The sequence below is a fragment of the Populus alba genome, chromosome 11 (assembly GCF_005239225.2).
Source record: "Populus alba chromosome 11, ASM523922v2, whole genome shotgun sequence".
Lineage (NCBI taxonomy): Eukaryota > Viridiplantae > Streptophyta > Magnoliopsida > Malpighiales > Salicaceae > Populus > Populus alba.
This window is the reverse complement of record NC_133294.1, coordinates 20,537,074-20,555,693: the sequence shown is the minus strand read 5'-3', so window position 1 is coordinate 20,555,693 and position 18,620 is coordinate 20,537,074. Positions and strand designations below refer to the sequence as shown.

General features: G+C 35.0%; 2 protein-coding genes across 4 annotated transcripts; both read left to right on the top strand.

Annotated features, from left to right (window-relative positions):
- LOC118031611 (F-box protein FBW2) lies at window positions 1-3,287 on the top strand. Of its 3 annotated transcripts, none has more exons than XM_035036087.2 (4): window positions 1-112; window positions 242-289; window positions 1,225-1,537; window positions 1,978-2,806. In XM_035036087.2, the coding sequence occupies exons 3-4, from the start codon at window positions 1,230-1,232 to the stop codon at window positions 2,633-2,635; spliced, it is 966 nt and encodes a 321-aa protein (XP_034891978.1). In that variant the 5' UTR covers window positions 1-112; window positions 242-289; window positions 1,225-1,229; the 3' UTR covers window positions 2,636-2,806. The 3 variants fall into 3 exon arrangements, with proteins under 3 accessions (XP_034891978.1, XP_034891976.1, XP_034891977.1); XM_035036085.2 differs by having other exon boundaries at window positions 91-136; XM_035036086.2 differs by lacking the exon at window positions 1-112 and adding an exon at window positions 2,819-3,287 and having other exon boundaries at window positions 143-289; window positions 1,978-2,635.
- Window positions 3,288-13,433: 10,146 nt separating this feature from the next.
- Window positions 13,434-18,620, top strand: LOC118031610 (phospho-2-dehydro-3-deoxyheptonate aldolase 1, chloroplastic). Its single transcript, XM_035036083.2, has 5 exons — window positions 13,434-14,092; window positions 14,232-14,509; window positions 15,194-15,470; window positions 15,911-16,156; window positions 17,538-18,620. Exons 1-5 carry the CDS (start codon window positions 13,565-13,567, stop codon window positions 17,802-17,804), a joined length of 1,596 nt encoding a protein of 531 aa, XP_034891974.1. The 5' UTR covers window positions 13,434-13,564; the 3' UTR covers window positions 17,805-18,620.

The window sequence follows — 18,620 nt, the reverse complement described above, 5'->3', positions numbered from 1 at the left end:
CAATACATTGTTGCTTGTTTTTGAGCTCCCTACACAACCACTTGCCCTTTCACTTTTTTGTTTTTACTCTTGTTGTTGTTGCTGCTGCTAGCATTGATGCTGTTCTAGTTAGGTGGGTAGATGGGTCTATAATCTTGTAGCTTTCTCCCTCCTTCTCTTGCCTCTCTTGTTCTCTATCTTCTCCCCTCTTTTCCCCTGCGTTTCTGGCGAATAAACCGGTGATTTTTTTTTCTTTTTGCAGAATCCAATTCCCGAAGAAAGAAGGAAAAGGAAAGTTCACTTCTTCCAGGTGTGTAAAAAACATGGTCCGATTTGCCATTGTTTTTCTTCTCTCTGTATTGTTTATAAGAAAATGAAAAACTCTGGCTCGCCTGTTACTTTGGTCTGCAATGTAAAAAACACAGTCAAGTGTTTTCACCAGCCAAGAACAGTTTTAGCCCAAACCTCATTACCCATCATGTTTTATGTGAGGTAGACTCAGCGGACACTATAATGTGCTTGGATTTCTCAATTGATGCATGCATTAGTATGTAGATGAGGTCTCTTGCGTTTCTGTCTCGCGAGTAAGGTTATTTTCCTTTCCAATGATGTTTCCAAGCAGTTTCTTTTTGAGGGTTTATCTGGATGGATCTGCGAAGGTGCTTTAAATGTCCATTTTTGTCTTTAAGATTTTTTAGTGTCTTTTGCCAGATTTTCTTGTTAAGAGTAGATTTTAAGTAATTTGTTACGATTAACCCAAATTTTGGTCCTTCTTTGTTATTATCAAGGTAGCTTTTGCTTCTAATTTCTTCATTTGGTCAGTCCATTCTTTTGTTTGGCGATTTATTTTTTTCCTCTTTCCTCTTCTCTTACCTTTTGCCTTGCATGCACACTCTGTTGCGCTCTTACAATTCTGTAATTGTCAATTTCTTGTTCATCCTTACTGGTATCTCGTATAAAGATTACATCTTTCATTATCTCTAGCGAAAAGTAGATAGTAAGTAGAGATCTTCAACTTCTTCTCATAGTTTTTATCGATTCTTTGAATTTTGTTCACTTTCCAAGCAATTTCTCTTAAAATTCCTGGAGACGAATCCTTTTCCATTAAAATTCTTGAATGAGACCATAATGTCATTTTCATGCTTAAATAGGTTGCCTAATTGTTGATTTTTTTGCCCACTTCTCATATTTCTTTTTCTGTGGAGACAAATTTATCTAACTACTGGTTTAATTGTATGGAGTCAGGTTACATGGAAGAGGGAGATGAGTATCGTCGTTGGGATGAATTGATACCAGATGCCCTTGGGCTAATTTTCCGCAATCTTTCTCTCCAGGAGATACTAACCATGGTCCCAAGGGTTTGCAAATCATGGAGCAGAGCAGTTTCAGGGCCATATTGCTGGCAAGAGATCAACATTGAGGAATGGAGTACTAGGTGCCATCCTGATCACCTTGATCGCATGCTTCAAATGTTGATCACGAGAAGCTGTGGATCCCTCCGCAAACTCTGTGTCTCTGGACTCCACAATGATACAAATTTCTCATTCCTTGCAGACCAGTAAGCTGGACTTGACATTTTTGTAACACCCGTTTCAATTATTAAAAGTGTTACTACAACGTGCTTTCATTTGACTAGATCATACTAGATATTTACAGTTCCAATGGTTATTCATAGTCTTTCATCTTGCATTTAGAATTCTCAAATGATATTGGGAGTGCTTATCTAATTCTGATGCTTCATTGCTCATCTTTATTCTTAGAACTCTCCTCCATCTTGCATTTAGAATTTCAAATGATATAGGGAATGCTTATCTAATTTTGATGCTTCATTGCTCATCTTTATTCTTAGAACTCCCATCGGTATGCCCAAATTGTAGAGATGACTTTAACGTGCTTTCAATCACTTTGAGCCAGGCCCTATTTGCTTTCAATGCTGGTGTTCTTTGATCTGATACTTTGCAATATGGGTCTTATTTTTTTTCTTCTTGTTTTTGCAAGTGCTGGTTCCCTCCAGACATTGCGGATTCCGAGAAGTGATATTAGTGATTCGATAGTTGAACAGATTGCTGGAAGGCTTTCCACTGTCACTTTCTTGGATGTGAGCTACTGTAATAAAATTAGTGGGCGTGCTTTAGAGGCAATTGGAAAGCATTGCAAATTGCTTGCGGGGCTGTGCCGGAATATGCACCCATTAGATACAGAAGGTTTGGAAGCCCAAGATGATGAGGCTTATGCCATTGCCACCACGATGCCTAAGCTGAAGCGCTTAGAAATGGCTTACCATCTTGTTAGCACAGAAAGTTTATTGCAGATCCTTTCAAGCTGTACAAATCTTGAGTTTATGGATTTGAGAGGATGCTGGAATGTGAACCTTGATAACAAGTTCTTCAAGGAGAAGTTCCAAAAACTGACAGTATTGGGGCCTCTTGTAATGGAGGACTATTATGAGGCAAATGACTGGGAAGAAGATTGCTCCGAATATTCAGATGATTCCGATTACTTGGCTTGGGGATTTTTAGCTGGTGACGGGGGAGACTATGACGATGATGAGAGTTATGATGAGATGTGGGATGATGAGGGAAGGCTGGAGGAACTTGAGCTCAGGTTCTATGAAGGAGCAGATGCTGGACTGTACGGTTGGCCTCCATCTCCATAGGTTCAGTTTCCACTCTTGTCTTATTGTTCACTTTTCCTGTTTGTAGCACTAAATACCTCCACCTACATGCCGTATGGATATAACTGTTTCGATAGGGATGAAGTTGTATGCTTTATGTCACCCCCTTGTTATCTGAATTTTAAGGAAAAGCGACGTGTTGCAAATTTGCAATGATATTTGCAGGCATGGGAAAAGCTCAGGAGAGATGGTCTCTCAATTTAGTTGAATCAAACTTTGAGAGAACTGAAAACCAGTTGCCAAATAGGTGGAAACGGGTACATATCTTTTTGAAATATCTTTAGTTCGTGTCACAAAAGCGACCAACCGATTTTGGAATAGGAGAAGTGGCCCCAGTTGATAATTTTTGGAGGGTGATGGGTCCTGTCATCGATGATTTTGTCCAGGTTGCTTTCCACTTAGCAAGCACAGCTTAGGCTCATCCTTTCAAATTCAATGCTGCCATTAATATTCTTCAACTGTCTGATACTCTGTTTCCCTTTCTTTTGTAACAATCCCTGGATATATACCCGCCTCTCGGCAAGACGACCTCAGTCTTTTAGCTTTCCTATTTTACGTTCTTAATCCTGGACTTTGGTTACATGTTGAATGTTTTTTCTTTCTGGCCGAGTCTAGGCTAAAAAGCTTCTCAGAACATGTTGAGTATGTGGAACTGTTTGCTAGATGCATCAGAGCCACCACGTAGCATCTTTTAATTAAAAAAGATAATGAAAAATGAAGTAATTAATATTGACGATACCTTCACCTTCAATGTCCTTGCTGATTGAGAAGCATTCTCGGCATTCCAACCAGAGGTCTCAAGGGTTCATTTATGGGTTTTGGGGCCTTGATGAAGCTAGTTGGACTTCGCAGCAGCATGAAAGATGGCGAGGGAGAGAGTTGATTTTGTGCATGTGCGTAATTCTACGAGGAATGGATGTCTTTAATCTCTCAAGAGAGATGTTTGCTCTTTTATTTTTTGTTTAATATGCTTTTTCGTTGCTACATGAACTAGATTAATCATGAGGATTTCTAGTTCTGTACAAGTACCTAGTTAGTCACATGATTACATGTGATTTATTTCTTTGGATCTTGTACTTGACACCGTTTCCATCTTGAAGATTTCTCTTGAGATGAGAGCTAGTCTGGCTTGGTCCCTCTCAATTTGAGAGCTCACGGAATTCTAACCAAGCTAGAGTTGTGTAAGAGAAGGTGAAGATGAAGGATTTTTCTTCCTTTTCTTCTTGTTGTAAGAAGTTTGGAGGTATTCTTATGAGATCCGAAAGAAGTGAAAGCAAATCAAGTGAAATATTTTGAATTGCCCATGATTTTTGCTCCCACGTGCTCCAATATTTAAAGAATCGAAGTGGCGATGGACCACAAGCTCTTTGTCTGTTTATATATATATATATATATATATATATAATGCATTTCTTTAATTTAATGTGCTATTGAGAATGGACAAGCCCCAATACATGCAAGTGAGATTATATATATATATATATATATATATATATATATATATATATATATATATATATTAGAGATAGAGAGAGAGAGAGAGAGAGAGAGAGGATGGCAAGTGGGACATCTTGAATTTGATAATGCTTTGTAATAAACAGACAGTGGTCCCTTTGCCTTTGCATCTACCTTCTCCGTCCACGCATCACCTGCAATATTACCCTACCAGGTTGAAAGAAGAAAACAAACACATGCACTTGCCCCGTGAAGAAGCTTACTGCCTTATTATACAATATACTGTGGCCCTTGCATTCAATATACAAAATACGGTGGATTGCATTGTTGCCTTACAATGCATTTTTCGGTGTCTATAGGGTTGGAAGAGTTCAATTCAGTCTTTAAAGTGTTTTGTTTTTGCATTATTTGATTCTTATATTTTGTTTTTACAAAATATAGTTTTAGGTGTTTATTATTTGATTATAAGATCTTATTTTTCTCATCCTTCAATGTTAAAAGATGATAAAAAAAGTCACTGCAAAAAAAAAAAAAAAAAAAAAGATAAAATTTTGGGTTAGTCATAAAAAAAATTGATCTTGTTATCAATGAGTTTTTCTAAGAGAGAGGAGTTTAACGAAGGTAAATTTACTTTATAACCATGCTGAAAAGACAAATTAGGAGTCGTTAAGTTTTTTTATTCATTTTAATTTCCAGTTTTATGGAGAGTTTGAGTTTTTTTATAATGTTTTGAGATTTTTGCATATTGAAATTTAGGTTTTTGTATCTTAATTACTCAAAACCTTATTTTCTAGCCATCGAATTTATTGTAGTAAATGATACATCTCTGTCAATGTGGACAACACGTTATCCCATACTTTTTAAAAATGTCTCATGCAAGAACTTTATTCTTTAGGCTCTCCACCTTTTTCTGCTTATTTATCTAATCATTTTATTTTTTTTATTTACAATGAAATTCTCTTCAAATAAAATTATAAAATAATACTTAAAAAATCATCCTATTGCGTCATGTTTTTTCAATAAGATTAGAGTTTCTATGACAATATTAACAGTTATTCTATGAATTGAACCTAACTTGAAGAATTATTTTTTAAACCGAATATTTAAAATAAAATATATATTTTATTACTTTTAAGGTAAATTATTTATATAGTTTTATCAAGTTACTTATTGTTTTATTTTTTCTACATATATGTGAAAATTATAAAGGCATGTATTTTTACTGAAATTTTCTTTTCAAGTAGCAATTAGTTTTTTTTTTTAAAGAATCACTTTTATAATAAAAATGAAATGTTTTTGTCAAAAATAAGAAACAAAAGAGAGTTTTGATTAAAAAAGCACGCGTGTTTTCTAGTTAATTTAAATAACTAGGATTGCCACCATTATTTATTTTAATTGTCTTGAACTTTTTTAACCTGACACGACCCTCTTTAACCCTTTTGGTTTTCAAGTTTTACTGTAGACAAAATGGGAATCATGTGTGATGTATATAACACACACACACACACTGCATATAAAGACAGAGGTCCAATAATTTTTAACACATGAAACAGCGGTCCCGCTTATTAAAAGACAAGATGCAATCATCAACGAGAAGATTCGCTTGCTTTCGCTCCCTTTTTCTCCTTTTCTCCTTTGTTTTCATTGTTATCTGGGAATCTCAGTCAAAGAAACAAACCTGGTCGAACAAGTTCATCGCAAGAACAAGAGAGAAGAAAGTAGCAGTACGCCCAGCTTTACATTCATAATTAATCGTAACAGTCCAGCGATTATATTTCGAGTTTCTACTTCAAAAGTTTTGTTGCACTCGATTTTAAAAATGTGTGGATTTGGACAGGAAGCAGCTGAACATACCTTACATTGTGTTCCGAAATACGAGGCTTCTCTCGATCGCAAGAAAAGAGAGTGAACGTTGCAGATCGGAGGAGCTTTGCGTTGGGTGTGACAGGCACATGTGCTCAGATGAAAATCTTGTGTGCCCATGCAAAGAATGTGATTACTTTTTTTTTTTTTTTTGAAAAAAAGAATATTCTAAGAGGATTTCTGAGTACAAAAAACAAGATTGAGGGACCTTTTTATATCTGGAGCCAGGGCCCCGGCCCTCCTGGCTTGCCTCCACCCCCAAATCGACGTGCATAGCACGTAAAGCGATCCTTGTGGGTGAATTAAATTAGCCAGGATTCCACAGTTTTGTATTTGCCGACACCATGGCTGGATGGACCCAATGCAAGATGGCAGAGGCCATCTGCCCATTCTAAACCTCAGAACTCAAGAAAGTCTTGCGATCGTTTCGCGATGTTGTTTCCTTTATGGAGCGATCGGGACTCGTCAATTGAATTTCAGAAAGCGAGCTGTTCGTTTTATTTTTATTAAAAAAAAAAAAAAAAAACTAAGGGTATTCAGTGGAACAATGTGGAGCAAGGAGCAAGACTCATTGGCTTATTATTTTATATTAAGAATGTAATAATATTTTTGTCAACACAAAACAAGCCAAAGAAACATAAATCAGAGAGCAAAATAGTATTTTTATGAGAGTTAATTAGTAATATCAAATTGAACGGGATAAATTTATCTCTTTAACTTTTTCGTTGCAAGGTGTGATTAATAATTTACCCTTAAAATTTTTTTTTTTTTAAAAAAAACTAACCTCTTTACTTTAATCAATGCCTTGTTTTTAAGAAATAAGTGTTTTACCAACTCATTAGATAAGTACCTTGTCAACTCATTACAAATTAAATTTAATATTATATATAATATTTTCAACTTATGGGATTTAAACTTTTAACCTCTTTACTTTTCACATGTATCATTATCAATTAATTCATTATGAATCCAATACAATATGACAATATATATATATATATATATATATATGTATGTTAAATATTTTATCCATTAAATAAACCTAGTAACCTAACACATATATCGACTATTTGATGACTCGAGATTTTGATTGGGTAATATTTCAAGTTGAATATCACAATTATAGTTAATACAAAATGTACATGTGAAATCAACGATTGGTTGAGGACCCTCCAGTTTTATGAGAATTTGTTCTGTAACTTATGTGTCCATGATATGTTTCATTGGAATCCTGTTCAGGTGCTCAGGTCAAGTGCTGCGAGAGCTAATCAAACAAAGAAGGCCGGCGTTCAACATTGGCTATAAAAAATAGACGACAAACCGTTAGTTAACTTAACTTTACCCTGTTAGCTATGAAACAGCTTGAAACAGGGACACCCAAACATACTTGGACACACATTGATTCTAAAAGGTTATCTGCGAGTAAAAATTATTTTTTTACAGCGTTGAATATCTAATTGAAAAGTCTTAACTCTCTTGATTTTGAGTTAAGATTTTATAATTATATGAAAAAAAGGGTTAAAACTTTTACTGTGCAAGAAATTCTTCATTGAAACATGCATGGACGAATCCAGTATGTGGGTGATGTGGGTGCATGCCCACACTGCAAAAAAAAAAAAAATAATCAGCTATCATGTTGAAATTGGTAACAGGTTTTAACGAATAGAATAACTAGAAATAAATTAAAATAGATGTGTTTTGATAATAAAAAAATAACTCCGGTGAATTTTAACAATGGAAATGAGAAATAAAAGTTAACAAAGAATTACGTGAAAAAATGTTGGTATAATACTATTTTGAAACTGTAATAAGTTTATAAATAAAAAAATAATAAAAAGAACAAATAAATATATTTTAGAATAAAAAATAATTTTAGCAATGATTGAATATGAGAATTTGAATTTTGATATGAAATCATCTACTGACCAATTATATACTATCAAACATAACTTTTAATTATACTATCAAATTAAGTTGAAATTTTATGATAAAACTCTTGACACACTGCTTTATCCTGGTTTAAAATGTTAGGGTAATCTAAGTTTGAAAATGATATGCGAGAATATCAATAGTCGGACCCAAAATTACATGTGGGCGCATTAATAACATTTTTATAAATAAGTTGGGAAAATTAAAAATTCAGCTTTTTCTTTCCTTTTAAATTGCCGGCCAATGCTAGAAAAAAAATAAAAAAAAAAAAATTGAGAGCTTCCTTACTAAAACATAGGAAAAAAACCAAGATTTAAGACAATAAAGATAAGAAAGTGAATATTATACATGTCTAACTCAAGAATTAAATGGAAAATCAAGTGAGAGAAAGGGAATAGAGAGAAAAACTCATGACATTAAAAGAAAAAAAAAAAGCACAAAAAACTTCGACCGGTTAATATTCAAAGTTCATATTATTATCAGGTAAGATGTTATAAACTCGATTATACAAGTTTAAGCAAAGATCAACAAGATTTATGCAAAATTCTTAAATTTTGAATTAGGATTTTAAAATGTTAAATTGGGGAAAAGTTAAATTATTGAAAATGTGATATTCTTGTGATGGAATATGATATACATGACTCAAAATAAAAGCAAATTTGAAGAAGAAAGTTTAGGTGTTTACGGTGAAGGTAGTGTTGACTATTTAATAAAGGGGATTGAGAACTTTTAGAACCAAGGTAAATGTTAATTAAGTTATGTGTATTTAGTATATGTTGTAGTGTTGACGATGATTGAATTATGTTGTTTAGTTGTAGTTGAATTTGGATTGGTCGATTGAAATGAATAATTTATGGTTATGTGTAAATTTTTAATTTTATATTAAAAACTTATAATATATGGATTTTAATTAATTTAGTTATATATTTATATTATTTTACCCTTGCTGAAATTGAATCTCAGATCTGTCCTGGAAACATGGGAAAGAAAAAAAAAAAAAAAAGAAGCAATTGCTGGTGTATTTTCCTAAGAAGACGTCAAAAAAAGGAGGAGGACATCCTGCCTCTCCGAGAGTGGGGAAGAAGAAGAAGAAGAAGAAGGATTACGGGCGATTTGATGTATGAAAGAATGCGGGGCTGTTGCCCAGATTCAACTGGCTTCCGAACAATTTGAGCCAGACATTCTAGCCAGGCCCGAGCATTTCAATCAAGGAGCGACGCCAATGTACTTGCTGGTATTCGGCCTTGGCCCAAAAAGCCCATTCGTAATCATGGACAGATTTCTAACCGGTCTACCCAATATAACAGGAATCGTATTTTATACACACACACACACAATTGGACAACACAATAGATTAATATTTAGTGAAATGGTTTAGGTAAATATTTTTCAATGCTCAATTTTATTCGGAGCGGGAAAAATCAAGTCCTGAATTTGCTATGGTGTAGATCTTGCAAACCAAGAAGTTCTCTTATTACTTGTGTATGAATGTAATTGTGATTGTTTTTCAAGATATTTTTTGTACTAAAATGTACTAAAATAATATTTTTTTAAAATCAAAATGTTCTAAAACATATAAAAATAAATTATTTTTTAGTAAATAAATAAATAAATATTTTAAAAAAACCGCGTTTTCAAACGATACAGAGCATCATGAGATACTTTTATCAATCATAAATTAAATGCTAACATATTTATTTAAAATTAAAATAACACTGTAAAACACAAACAAAAAAATTATATTAAAAAATTAAAATCAAGTAAACGTTAAATTTTACACACACACACACACAAAGCCCACCTCCTATTTGTATAAGCAGCGAAAGAGGTGACTTTGCACACCAACAGATGTATTAGGTAATCGGTCTTTACAAACGAGGTCTTCTTTTCAACTTTTCATTCTTCACCGAGGAACGATTTGAAAGAATATGTCAAGTAGCTTATCATGAAGACGGGCACGTGTCATTGGCGAATGGGCACGTGTCGTTGGCGAATGAGGGTTTTCAATGCTGGGCCCTGCGGGTAGGAGGAAGAGATGTGCACGGAGTGGAGGAGGGTAGGTAAGATGACTTGGAGATCTCTCTTGATTTCCTAGTTTAGCCCACTGGGTACTGAGGGTAGCTTCTTGTTAATTATAAAAGGGCATGCTTGTAATTGCAGCCGACTATCCCTTTGAACATTTGTCACTTCGATTACCGGGTACTCCCACCAAGTTCCTGGTTGGGTGATGTTCTACAACTTGGCTCGGCTCAATTAGCTATTTTAGCCATAAATACAGCTCTATGAACTTCCCAAACAATAACTACGTGGTGAAAAAAAGATTCCAATTATGTACCATATTTATCTAACTTTTCAAATTGTTCATGTATTTATCCATGTATTTGAGTTTGTGTTCATCTATATATGTGTACTTTCCCCACCTGGATAACTATCCTAGTTTTTTTTTTGTTGATAAATGTATGGTATCGCTATTTATCGAGGGCTATGCCACGGTTCTTTTTTATCTTTGCTTTTCCACATATTTTTTTAAAATTAAAAATATTAAAAATACCTTCTCAGTGCAATTTAATCAATTTATGATTGTTTTACTATTTTTGGCACTATTTTTATTGTTGTGTGACAAGTTTTTTTTTTTTTTATATATATATATATATAAAATAAAGAGTGAAATGATGAGTAAAATAAATGGATCAAAATAATAGAGAATAACGGAAAATCAAATAAATAAGGAAAATTCAAAAATTCAAAATACTTAAAGATCTTCCAATTAATTGTTAAGTTTTTTTTTTAAAAAAAAAAAGGTTTAACACTATAAATAGAGAGAGGAGAAGAAGAGACTGGAAGGAAAAAGAAAAAAAGCATACTTCCTTTCTTTTCAATAAAACGGTCCCATATATATATATAAGAATACAAAACCCTAGCATGTCAACACCCCTTTTATCTGACTATTCCAGCAACCTTTGAACATAAACACCACAGCCACCCACGACAACATCTCCTCTGTCTCATGCTACCACTGACAGTTCCTTCCCTTTCAGCCATCGCTGCCTTCACTGCCTTCCTTTTCCTCCAATTGTGATAGCAAATCCCTCAACTGAACCACCATCCTCACACAGCCCCTCCACATGACAGGAACCAAGAACAGGTTGATTAACAGGTAGCCTAATCCTGGATCTGAGTTAGTTGTTAATTTAAATATCCCAATAATCAACTTTTTAAGGTAAGAACCAAGAACACGTCATTAATCCTTAATCCTGGTACATGAATATATATTCACAGATTTTATTATTTAATAGTCAACATTTAAATTCAAATTTAAACCTGAAATAAACAATAACCAATTCTACTATCTAATTAATTGTCAACACTGATATCTTAATCCTAGATTGATTTCTTGATTAAAAAATAATGAATACACTACATAACAAACATAAAAAAAATCTAACACAAAATGAATTAGAAATATTTGTTTCAACTTTAGCCTTAATCTCGAACAAAAATATCAATTCCTAGGTGACTTCGTATCCTGGGCCGGGACCCTCGGCCGGGTTGACACACAGTGACATTGGAACCACAACACTTCAACCATATAAACAATGACTAATAGTATTACAAGTCAATAGATACATAAAAAAAATATCAATGATATCACAAATTATCCAACAAATAAAGAAAAATCATTAATATTATAATTATAAAAAAACAAAACGACCTGTTGGGGTTCAAAGGCGACCTTAGGAGCTGCTAACGCAGACCAGAAGCTGTTGAAACTGATCTAGAAAGTAGTGGTGAGTGGCTTGCATGCACGGACAGTGAAGGAGGTGCTAGACAGTAACAACGTGTGGATTCCACGTGTTGAATCTTAACCTGCAAAAAAAAAAAAAAAAAAAAAAAAACAGAAATCGATCAAGGTTTTAGGCTGATATTTCCTGATTTGTTATGAATTATGAAAGATCGGGGGTTTGTCTCGGATGGGAAAGGATTACTTTGGAGAAGTCGTGTTTGTGGCGTGGTCCCTCCCTTGTACTTTGCTCATCATTTCACTTCTTTTTTTCTTTCTTTCTTTTTTTAGTTTTCTTTTATTTACCAAAACTTGTCGCAAAATTATAATATAAGTGAAAGCTAAATTTCATTAAAAAAAAAATAGAAATTTTGGAAAATTTGTTAGATCTTGGGTTACTAAACAAAAAGAAGCTCTGACGTTGTAACTAACAGCCCATATGAAATCTTGTGAATTAATTGAATTCATATGGTAAAATTAATTTTGATATTTGGAATTTTTTGAAGGGCATTGATTTGAATTCTAAAAAAAATTTAATTCATAAAAAAAGAAGCAAAAACAAATCAGATAGAAGATTTTATGATTTGCTACAGTAATTCATTCTAAAATTAACATTAAAAATAATATTCCAAAAATATTCACTCTTTTCTTTCATAATAATAATAATAAAAAAAAAAAACCCTACAAATTAACTTTAACATCATTGTAACTCAGGATTGGTTGGATAGCCCAATTCAATAATGAACCTCTTTGGGGACCTTTGGTTGCAATTACCATAAAGTGGCTTTCCCTCACCCTTTCGGACAGCGAGAGACTAGCTTGCACCTTTTCCATGTTTCAATCTTAATTTGTCAATGTTTTCCTTCGCTGCCTCCTCATAATTTTTTTACCCTGCCCATGGTGGAGTGACTTGCTAAATAACAACGTTGTTAGTTACTTGTTTTATTTGCAAGTGTGAGATTGGATATTTATAAGGGTTTTTGTAATATAAAAAAGATTTTCTGCAACAAAAATAATTTTTAAATTAAGTTTAAAATGGTCAACATTAATAATTTATTTTTTTGTTGGAATTCTACGCAATATAATTGAATTGAATTACATTATTTAATATTTTATTTTATTTTATTTTAAATTTAAATATAATATTAAATTAACATATGTTTTGGTTTCAAACCAACTGGAAACATAGCGTAATAACAAAAACTCAAATATAATCTCGAAGATCAACGTTAATAATATTAAAAACAAAACTCAAATATAATTCATCAAATGTTTTTATTACATACATAAGTATTAAGTTATGACTGTTTATGTTTTAACTTGATTTTTTAGATGCTATATACATGGTAACAAATATTTTGTAAGCAAAATATATAAAGAAATGTTCAAAGAAAATATATCTTAAGATGGATTTTCTTCAATGCCTCAGATCTGGATTCCATAATTTTCCATTGTAGTGCTGGATTTCTAATAGATTCATGGCAAAACTCGAAGCAAGCAATAAACCCAGCCGCCACTGGCTCTGCCTCTAATAAGCGGCGAATAGTTGGTGAAGAAGTGTAATAAACAAAATTCACTTAAACAAGGACACAAGCTAAATTGACTTTCCTCCCAACTTTTTCCAACTTTCCAAAAATACACCCTAAATACTTTACATATTCCCGAAAACACCCTTAACTACCACCACCACGTCCCTTACCAGACTCCTTGGACCCTCTCCCGTGTCCCTTTGTCTCTTCTCTTACACCAAACAAACATCCCTATAAAATACTCCTTTGTTTCTCAACCATCTCTTCAGGTACCCTCTCCTCTCCTCTTCCGTTCACAAACACAAAACACAAGCCTCTCTTTTTTTGTTCCAAAACTGGACAAAAACAACAACAATGTCTCTAACTAGCAGTTCCATAATCCCTTCCAAATCCTTAATCCCCTCTAACAAGCCCCATCATCCTTGTTTCTTCACCACCAAACCTTCCAGATCCATCCTCCACATCTCCGCTGTACACTCAGCTGATCCTTCCAAATCACCACCACCCATTAAAACACCTGCAGCAACATCCTCTAAAGCAGCAACCGTTGCTCCAACAACCAATGTGGGTACTGGGAAATGGACTGTTGAAAGCTGGAAATCCAAGAAGGCCTTGCAACTCCCTGAATATCCTAACAAAGAAGACCTTGATTCGGTTCTCAAAACCCTCGACGCCTTTCCTCCGATTGTTTTCGCTGGTGAGGCCAGGAATTTAGAGGAGAGGCTCGCTGAGGCTGCTATGGGCAATGCGTTTTTGCTGCAAGGAGGTGATTGTGCTGAGAGTTTTAAAGAGTTCAATGCAAATAATATTAGGGACACTTTCAGGATTCTTCTTCAAATGGGCGCTGTTTTGATGTTCGGTGGTCAAATGCCCGTTATCAAGGTCTTTTTTTTCCTCTTAAAATAGAATTATTAGTGTTACGATAAAGAATCATATGATAGATTGCTTCTTTTCTTTCCCTTTTCTTTTTGAAGAATTGAATTTTTATTAGACTGGGATAAATGTGGATTTTGTTTTATAGGTGGGGAGGATGGCAGGGCAGTTTGCGAAGCCAAGATCGGATCCACTGGAGGAAAAAAATGGAGTGAAATTACCAAGTTACAGAGGGGATAACGTGAATGGAGATGCTTTTGATGAGAAGTCAAGGATACCTGACCCACAGAGGATGATCAGGGCTTACTGTCAATCAGCAGCCACTTTGAATCTCCTCAGGGCGTTTGCTACTGGTGGTTATGCAGCTATGCAGAGGGTTACTCAGTGGAATTTGGATTTCACCGAGCACAGTGAGCAGGGAGATAGGTAAATGGTTTTATCTGACTTTTGGATTGGTTATGATGTTTTTTCAGATGGAGCTTTCATATACGGCCAAGTAAAAAGCTCACTGTTTTATTTTGAAGAATCAATTGTTTTTTTATTATTTATGTTTGCTGCTATTTTAGAGTTTGGTGAAGTAGTTTGTACACTTCCGGTCCGTCCGGACCTCAACCACCTTTGGTGGGCACGCAGTAGATAGTGATATTTCCTCCATGTGTATTATTTGATCAATATCACTGGCGAGTTTCACGATCACAATTATCTATACCTGGATTATCCGCACAAGGCAATCAAGGTCCTCTTTTACTTTTTTCTGATGACTGGCCTATGGGAATTTAGATTCTAACATCCTTTGCATGTGTTCTTCAATATGCTCTGATCTGAATGGTTTTAAACTTGTTGTTTAAAAGTGTAATCTTCCTTTTTTGTTCCTGCAATTTCTAATTCACTTGTTTTAGTTATGATGGGTTTTCTTAAAGATGTTTACTAGAATCTTGGATGAAAATGAGTTCATTTCATTTCTTAATTCGTACCATTATTGGTTTAGATTTTGCTTCTATAGTATGTTTCTCTTGGATGGAAATTATTTCAGTTCATTACTAATTTTCATATCATAATTGGGTCGCTTTTTGCTTCTATAATATACATATCTCTGTCTTTGTATGATAGGTACCGGGAACTTGCCCACCGGGTTGATGAGGCCCTTGGATTTATGGCCGCAGCTGGTCTCACTGTTGATCATCCTATCATGACAACAACTGAGTTTTGGACATCCCATGAGTGCTTGCTATTGCCATATGAGCAATCACTTACTAGGCTGGATTCAACCTCGGGTCTTTACTATGACTGCTCAGCCCATTTTCTTTGGGCTGGTGAGCGTACCAGGCAGCTAGATGGTGCTCATGTTGAGTTTTTGAGAGGAATCGCAAATCCCCTAGGAATTAAGGTAACTTGCATTCTTCTTTCAAATCTAGTTAGCCAATTCATATTTCAGTAATTCATCTTTGGTGGCTAGAAATACCAGGGAGAACCTGTTTAGGATCCTAACTTTTAACCAATTCATCTACGTTTGTTGAGATGGTTCTTGGTTGTTTTTGTTTCTGGCTTTGTCTGTTTCTGACCACGTAAGGTTATCAATATTCCTTAAATTAACCACTCAAATGCATATTTTCAAGATGCTGGCCTAAGTGGTGTTCATGTAATTATGCTTATGGAATCGTGTTTCTTCTTTTATGCCAATCTGACCCGAATTAGAACCTGGCAATAAGCTAAATCTGAGAGGATCAATGCAATATTACTGTTCTTAATTTCAATTTTTATCTTGTAATTTGACACATGCTTTTGGTGCTTTCGACTTTCTTATGGAATTTGGCTTTTGTGCTCCAGGTCAGTGATAAGATGGATCCAAATGAGCTAGTTAAGCTCATAGAGATTTTGAATCCTCAAAATAAACCTGGCAGAATAACAATCATTACAAGAATGGGAGCTGAGAACATGAGAGTGAAGCTTCCTCATCTAATTAGGGCTGTTCGCAGGGCAGGACAAATTGTCACATGGGTCAGTGATCCTATGCATGGAAACACCATAAAGGCTCCTTGTGGGCTGAAAACTCGCCCATTCGATTCCATCAGGGTACGATGCTTATATCTTAGCTTGCATTAATTGATTAGCATTATGTGGATTTCATTATGCTATCAAGGGCTGTTTATTATTTGAAGGAAATTGCACACTTCAGCACAGGGAATTATACAAAACCCAAACGAGATGAAAGAATATAAGTTGAGAAATAAAGCAAATGAGAGAACGAAAAGGAAAAAGAAAATTTTTTTCCCCTGTAACCTTGTTACTGGAACTGATGAGAAACTGAGAGTTTCCCTAATATGAGTCAAACGAAGTGGTCGTATATGCTATAAATGATATTGTACTTTTTGTTAGTACATTGATTATAGGATTACACACTCCAAATTAGCTTTTTTTGCTTTAGCTTTGGTGGTAATTCATAGGAGAAACAATTTGTCATCTCATCCTTGTAAAATGGGTCATGCTCATTGCTTGCAATTGAATTATCTCTTAAGAAGTGCAGTAAATTTTGGTTCATTCATTAACTGGAGCAGCTAGTTCCAAAGTTGTAAATGGTGGGGCATTCTGTGGATTTGAATAAGAGCCTGCTCTTGATTTCCTAGAATTAATTAACTTGAAGGCAATAGAATTTAGGTGCGGTAGGTGGAGTAATACACTAAACTAAATATAATGGAGAATAAGGATTCATGTAACAAGTCTTAACTAGTTTACGATTGAGTGTTAGTTGAGCTGAATTGGTAGGTGAGAAAGTGACTGCTTCTATGAGTCCTTGGGTTGGAATAGTTGGATCAGATTCCTTGCGCAGGTAACCAATGATTAAGCGTAGGTATGTGGAACTTTGTCTGCAAGTTGAGTTTGAAATCTTTTTTGCAAAAAAGAATTCTGATGTTCCTTATGTTTTAAGATTTAAGAATGAAGTGTTAAAGGGTGTAAAAAGAGTTTAAGGGATGAAGTGTTAAGGATGTTTGACAGGAGGGAAGGGAAAAAATTATGAATGATAGTGGGTGTCAATAAAAATAAAATCAATTTTTAAATTAATTATAAATATTAAAAAATTAAATAACTTATATTTGTGGTTAAAAGTGAAGGAGATGAATAGAATATTATAGTGTTAAATTTCCTTGCCCCTCCCCCCGCAAAGTTAACACTTAACCACTTTTTTGGGGTTAACTTTTAACCTCCATTAAAGTTTCTCCTCTCTCCAAACTTGTACCAAGCAATTGAATTCCTGGATGATTGTGACGGGTCAGCTTGAGAGCGGTGGTGGTTGTACGGTTGTTGTGAATGCTATTGTTCTGAAACCTTTTTCAAAAATAGTGATATTCCTTTTTAATCATTGAAAAATACGGGTTTACAGCATGATGGCATCATTTCCACTATGCATACCCTGACGTTGTTACATTTCTTTTTTTTTACATTCTTATTTGGACAGGCGGAGGTGAGAGCCTTCTTTGATGTGCACGAGCAAGAAGGAAGCCACCCAGGAGGCGTTCATCTAGAGATGACTGGTCAGAATGTGACAGAGTGCATTGGTGGATCACGGCCTGTGACATTTGATGATTTGAGTTCACGCTACCACACCCATTGTGATCCCAGGCTCAATGCTTCACAATCTCTAGAGCTTGCATTCATCATCGCAGAGCGTCTTAGAAAGAGGAGGATTGGATTACAACCTTCTATCGCACCGGCATTGCTGTAGAATGACCGCCAAGGCGCAGCAATATATTTGTTCTTCTTACTAAGTTATTATTAGTGGCTGTATTGTGTACACTGGAAGACATGTCATGTATGTTGAGTTAATTTATGTTGTGTTGCCTCATGTCATGTATGTGAATACTGGAGGACAATGATATTTGAGACCTTGAAGAACATGGAAATAAAGACAGACTGCATTTCAAAAATGACCTGCGGAAGTATTCAAATGGAGAAGTGCTGATCATCTTGTTTAGATGGGTAGTTGTTGAGGGAACAGGAAGGTTCATTTGCCTTTTCCCCATCTATTTTCTTGATCTTTGATTTATTCAACCTATCATGTGCCCGTCAATCCAGAGAAGAGAATTTATTCTATATCCCCCAACCAGCCAAGCAAGAGATCTTCATCCTTTTCGTGTGCTGTATATCTCTCCATTTTCAATTACAAGACGTATGGAAAGGGCGGATTGCTCAGAGATGCCGGGGAAAGGTGGTTGTCTGGTTTCGTTAATCTTGCTACTAAATCTGCGAGCTTGCTAAGCCAGGGTTTCAATGCCATTCGTTTTGGCCTAGAACACGCGTGGGGATGGGATACAGACAGGTGGTAGGTGAGAATGACTCGAGAGAAGATACATGGGCGATCATGTCCGCCATGAACTCTTCTCACTTGTGTCAAGCTCTCTCTGAAGACGTTGTAATTGTCTGTTGCTTCGTATACTCTCTCAGGGAAGACAACCACAGGGGATGCTCAAGTCTGGTCTCCTCTGGGTTCTGTTATCTTATTCTAGAGATGATTTAGGTGTTTCTTTTGCTATCCCTCCGC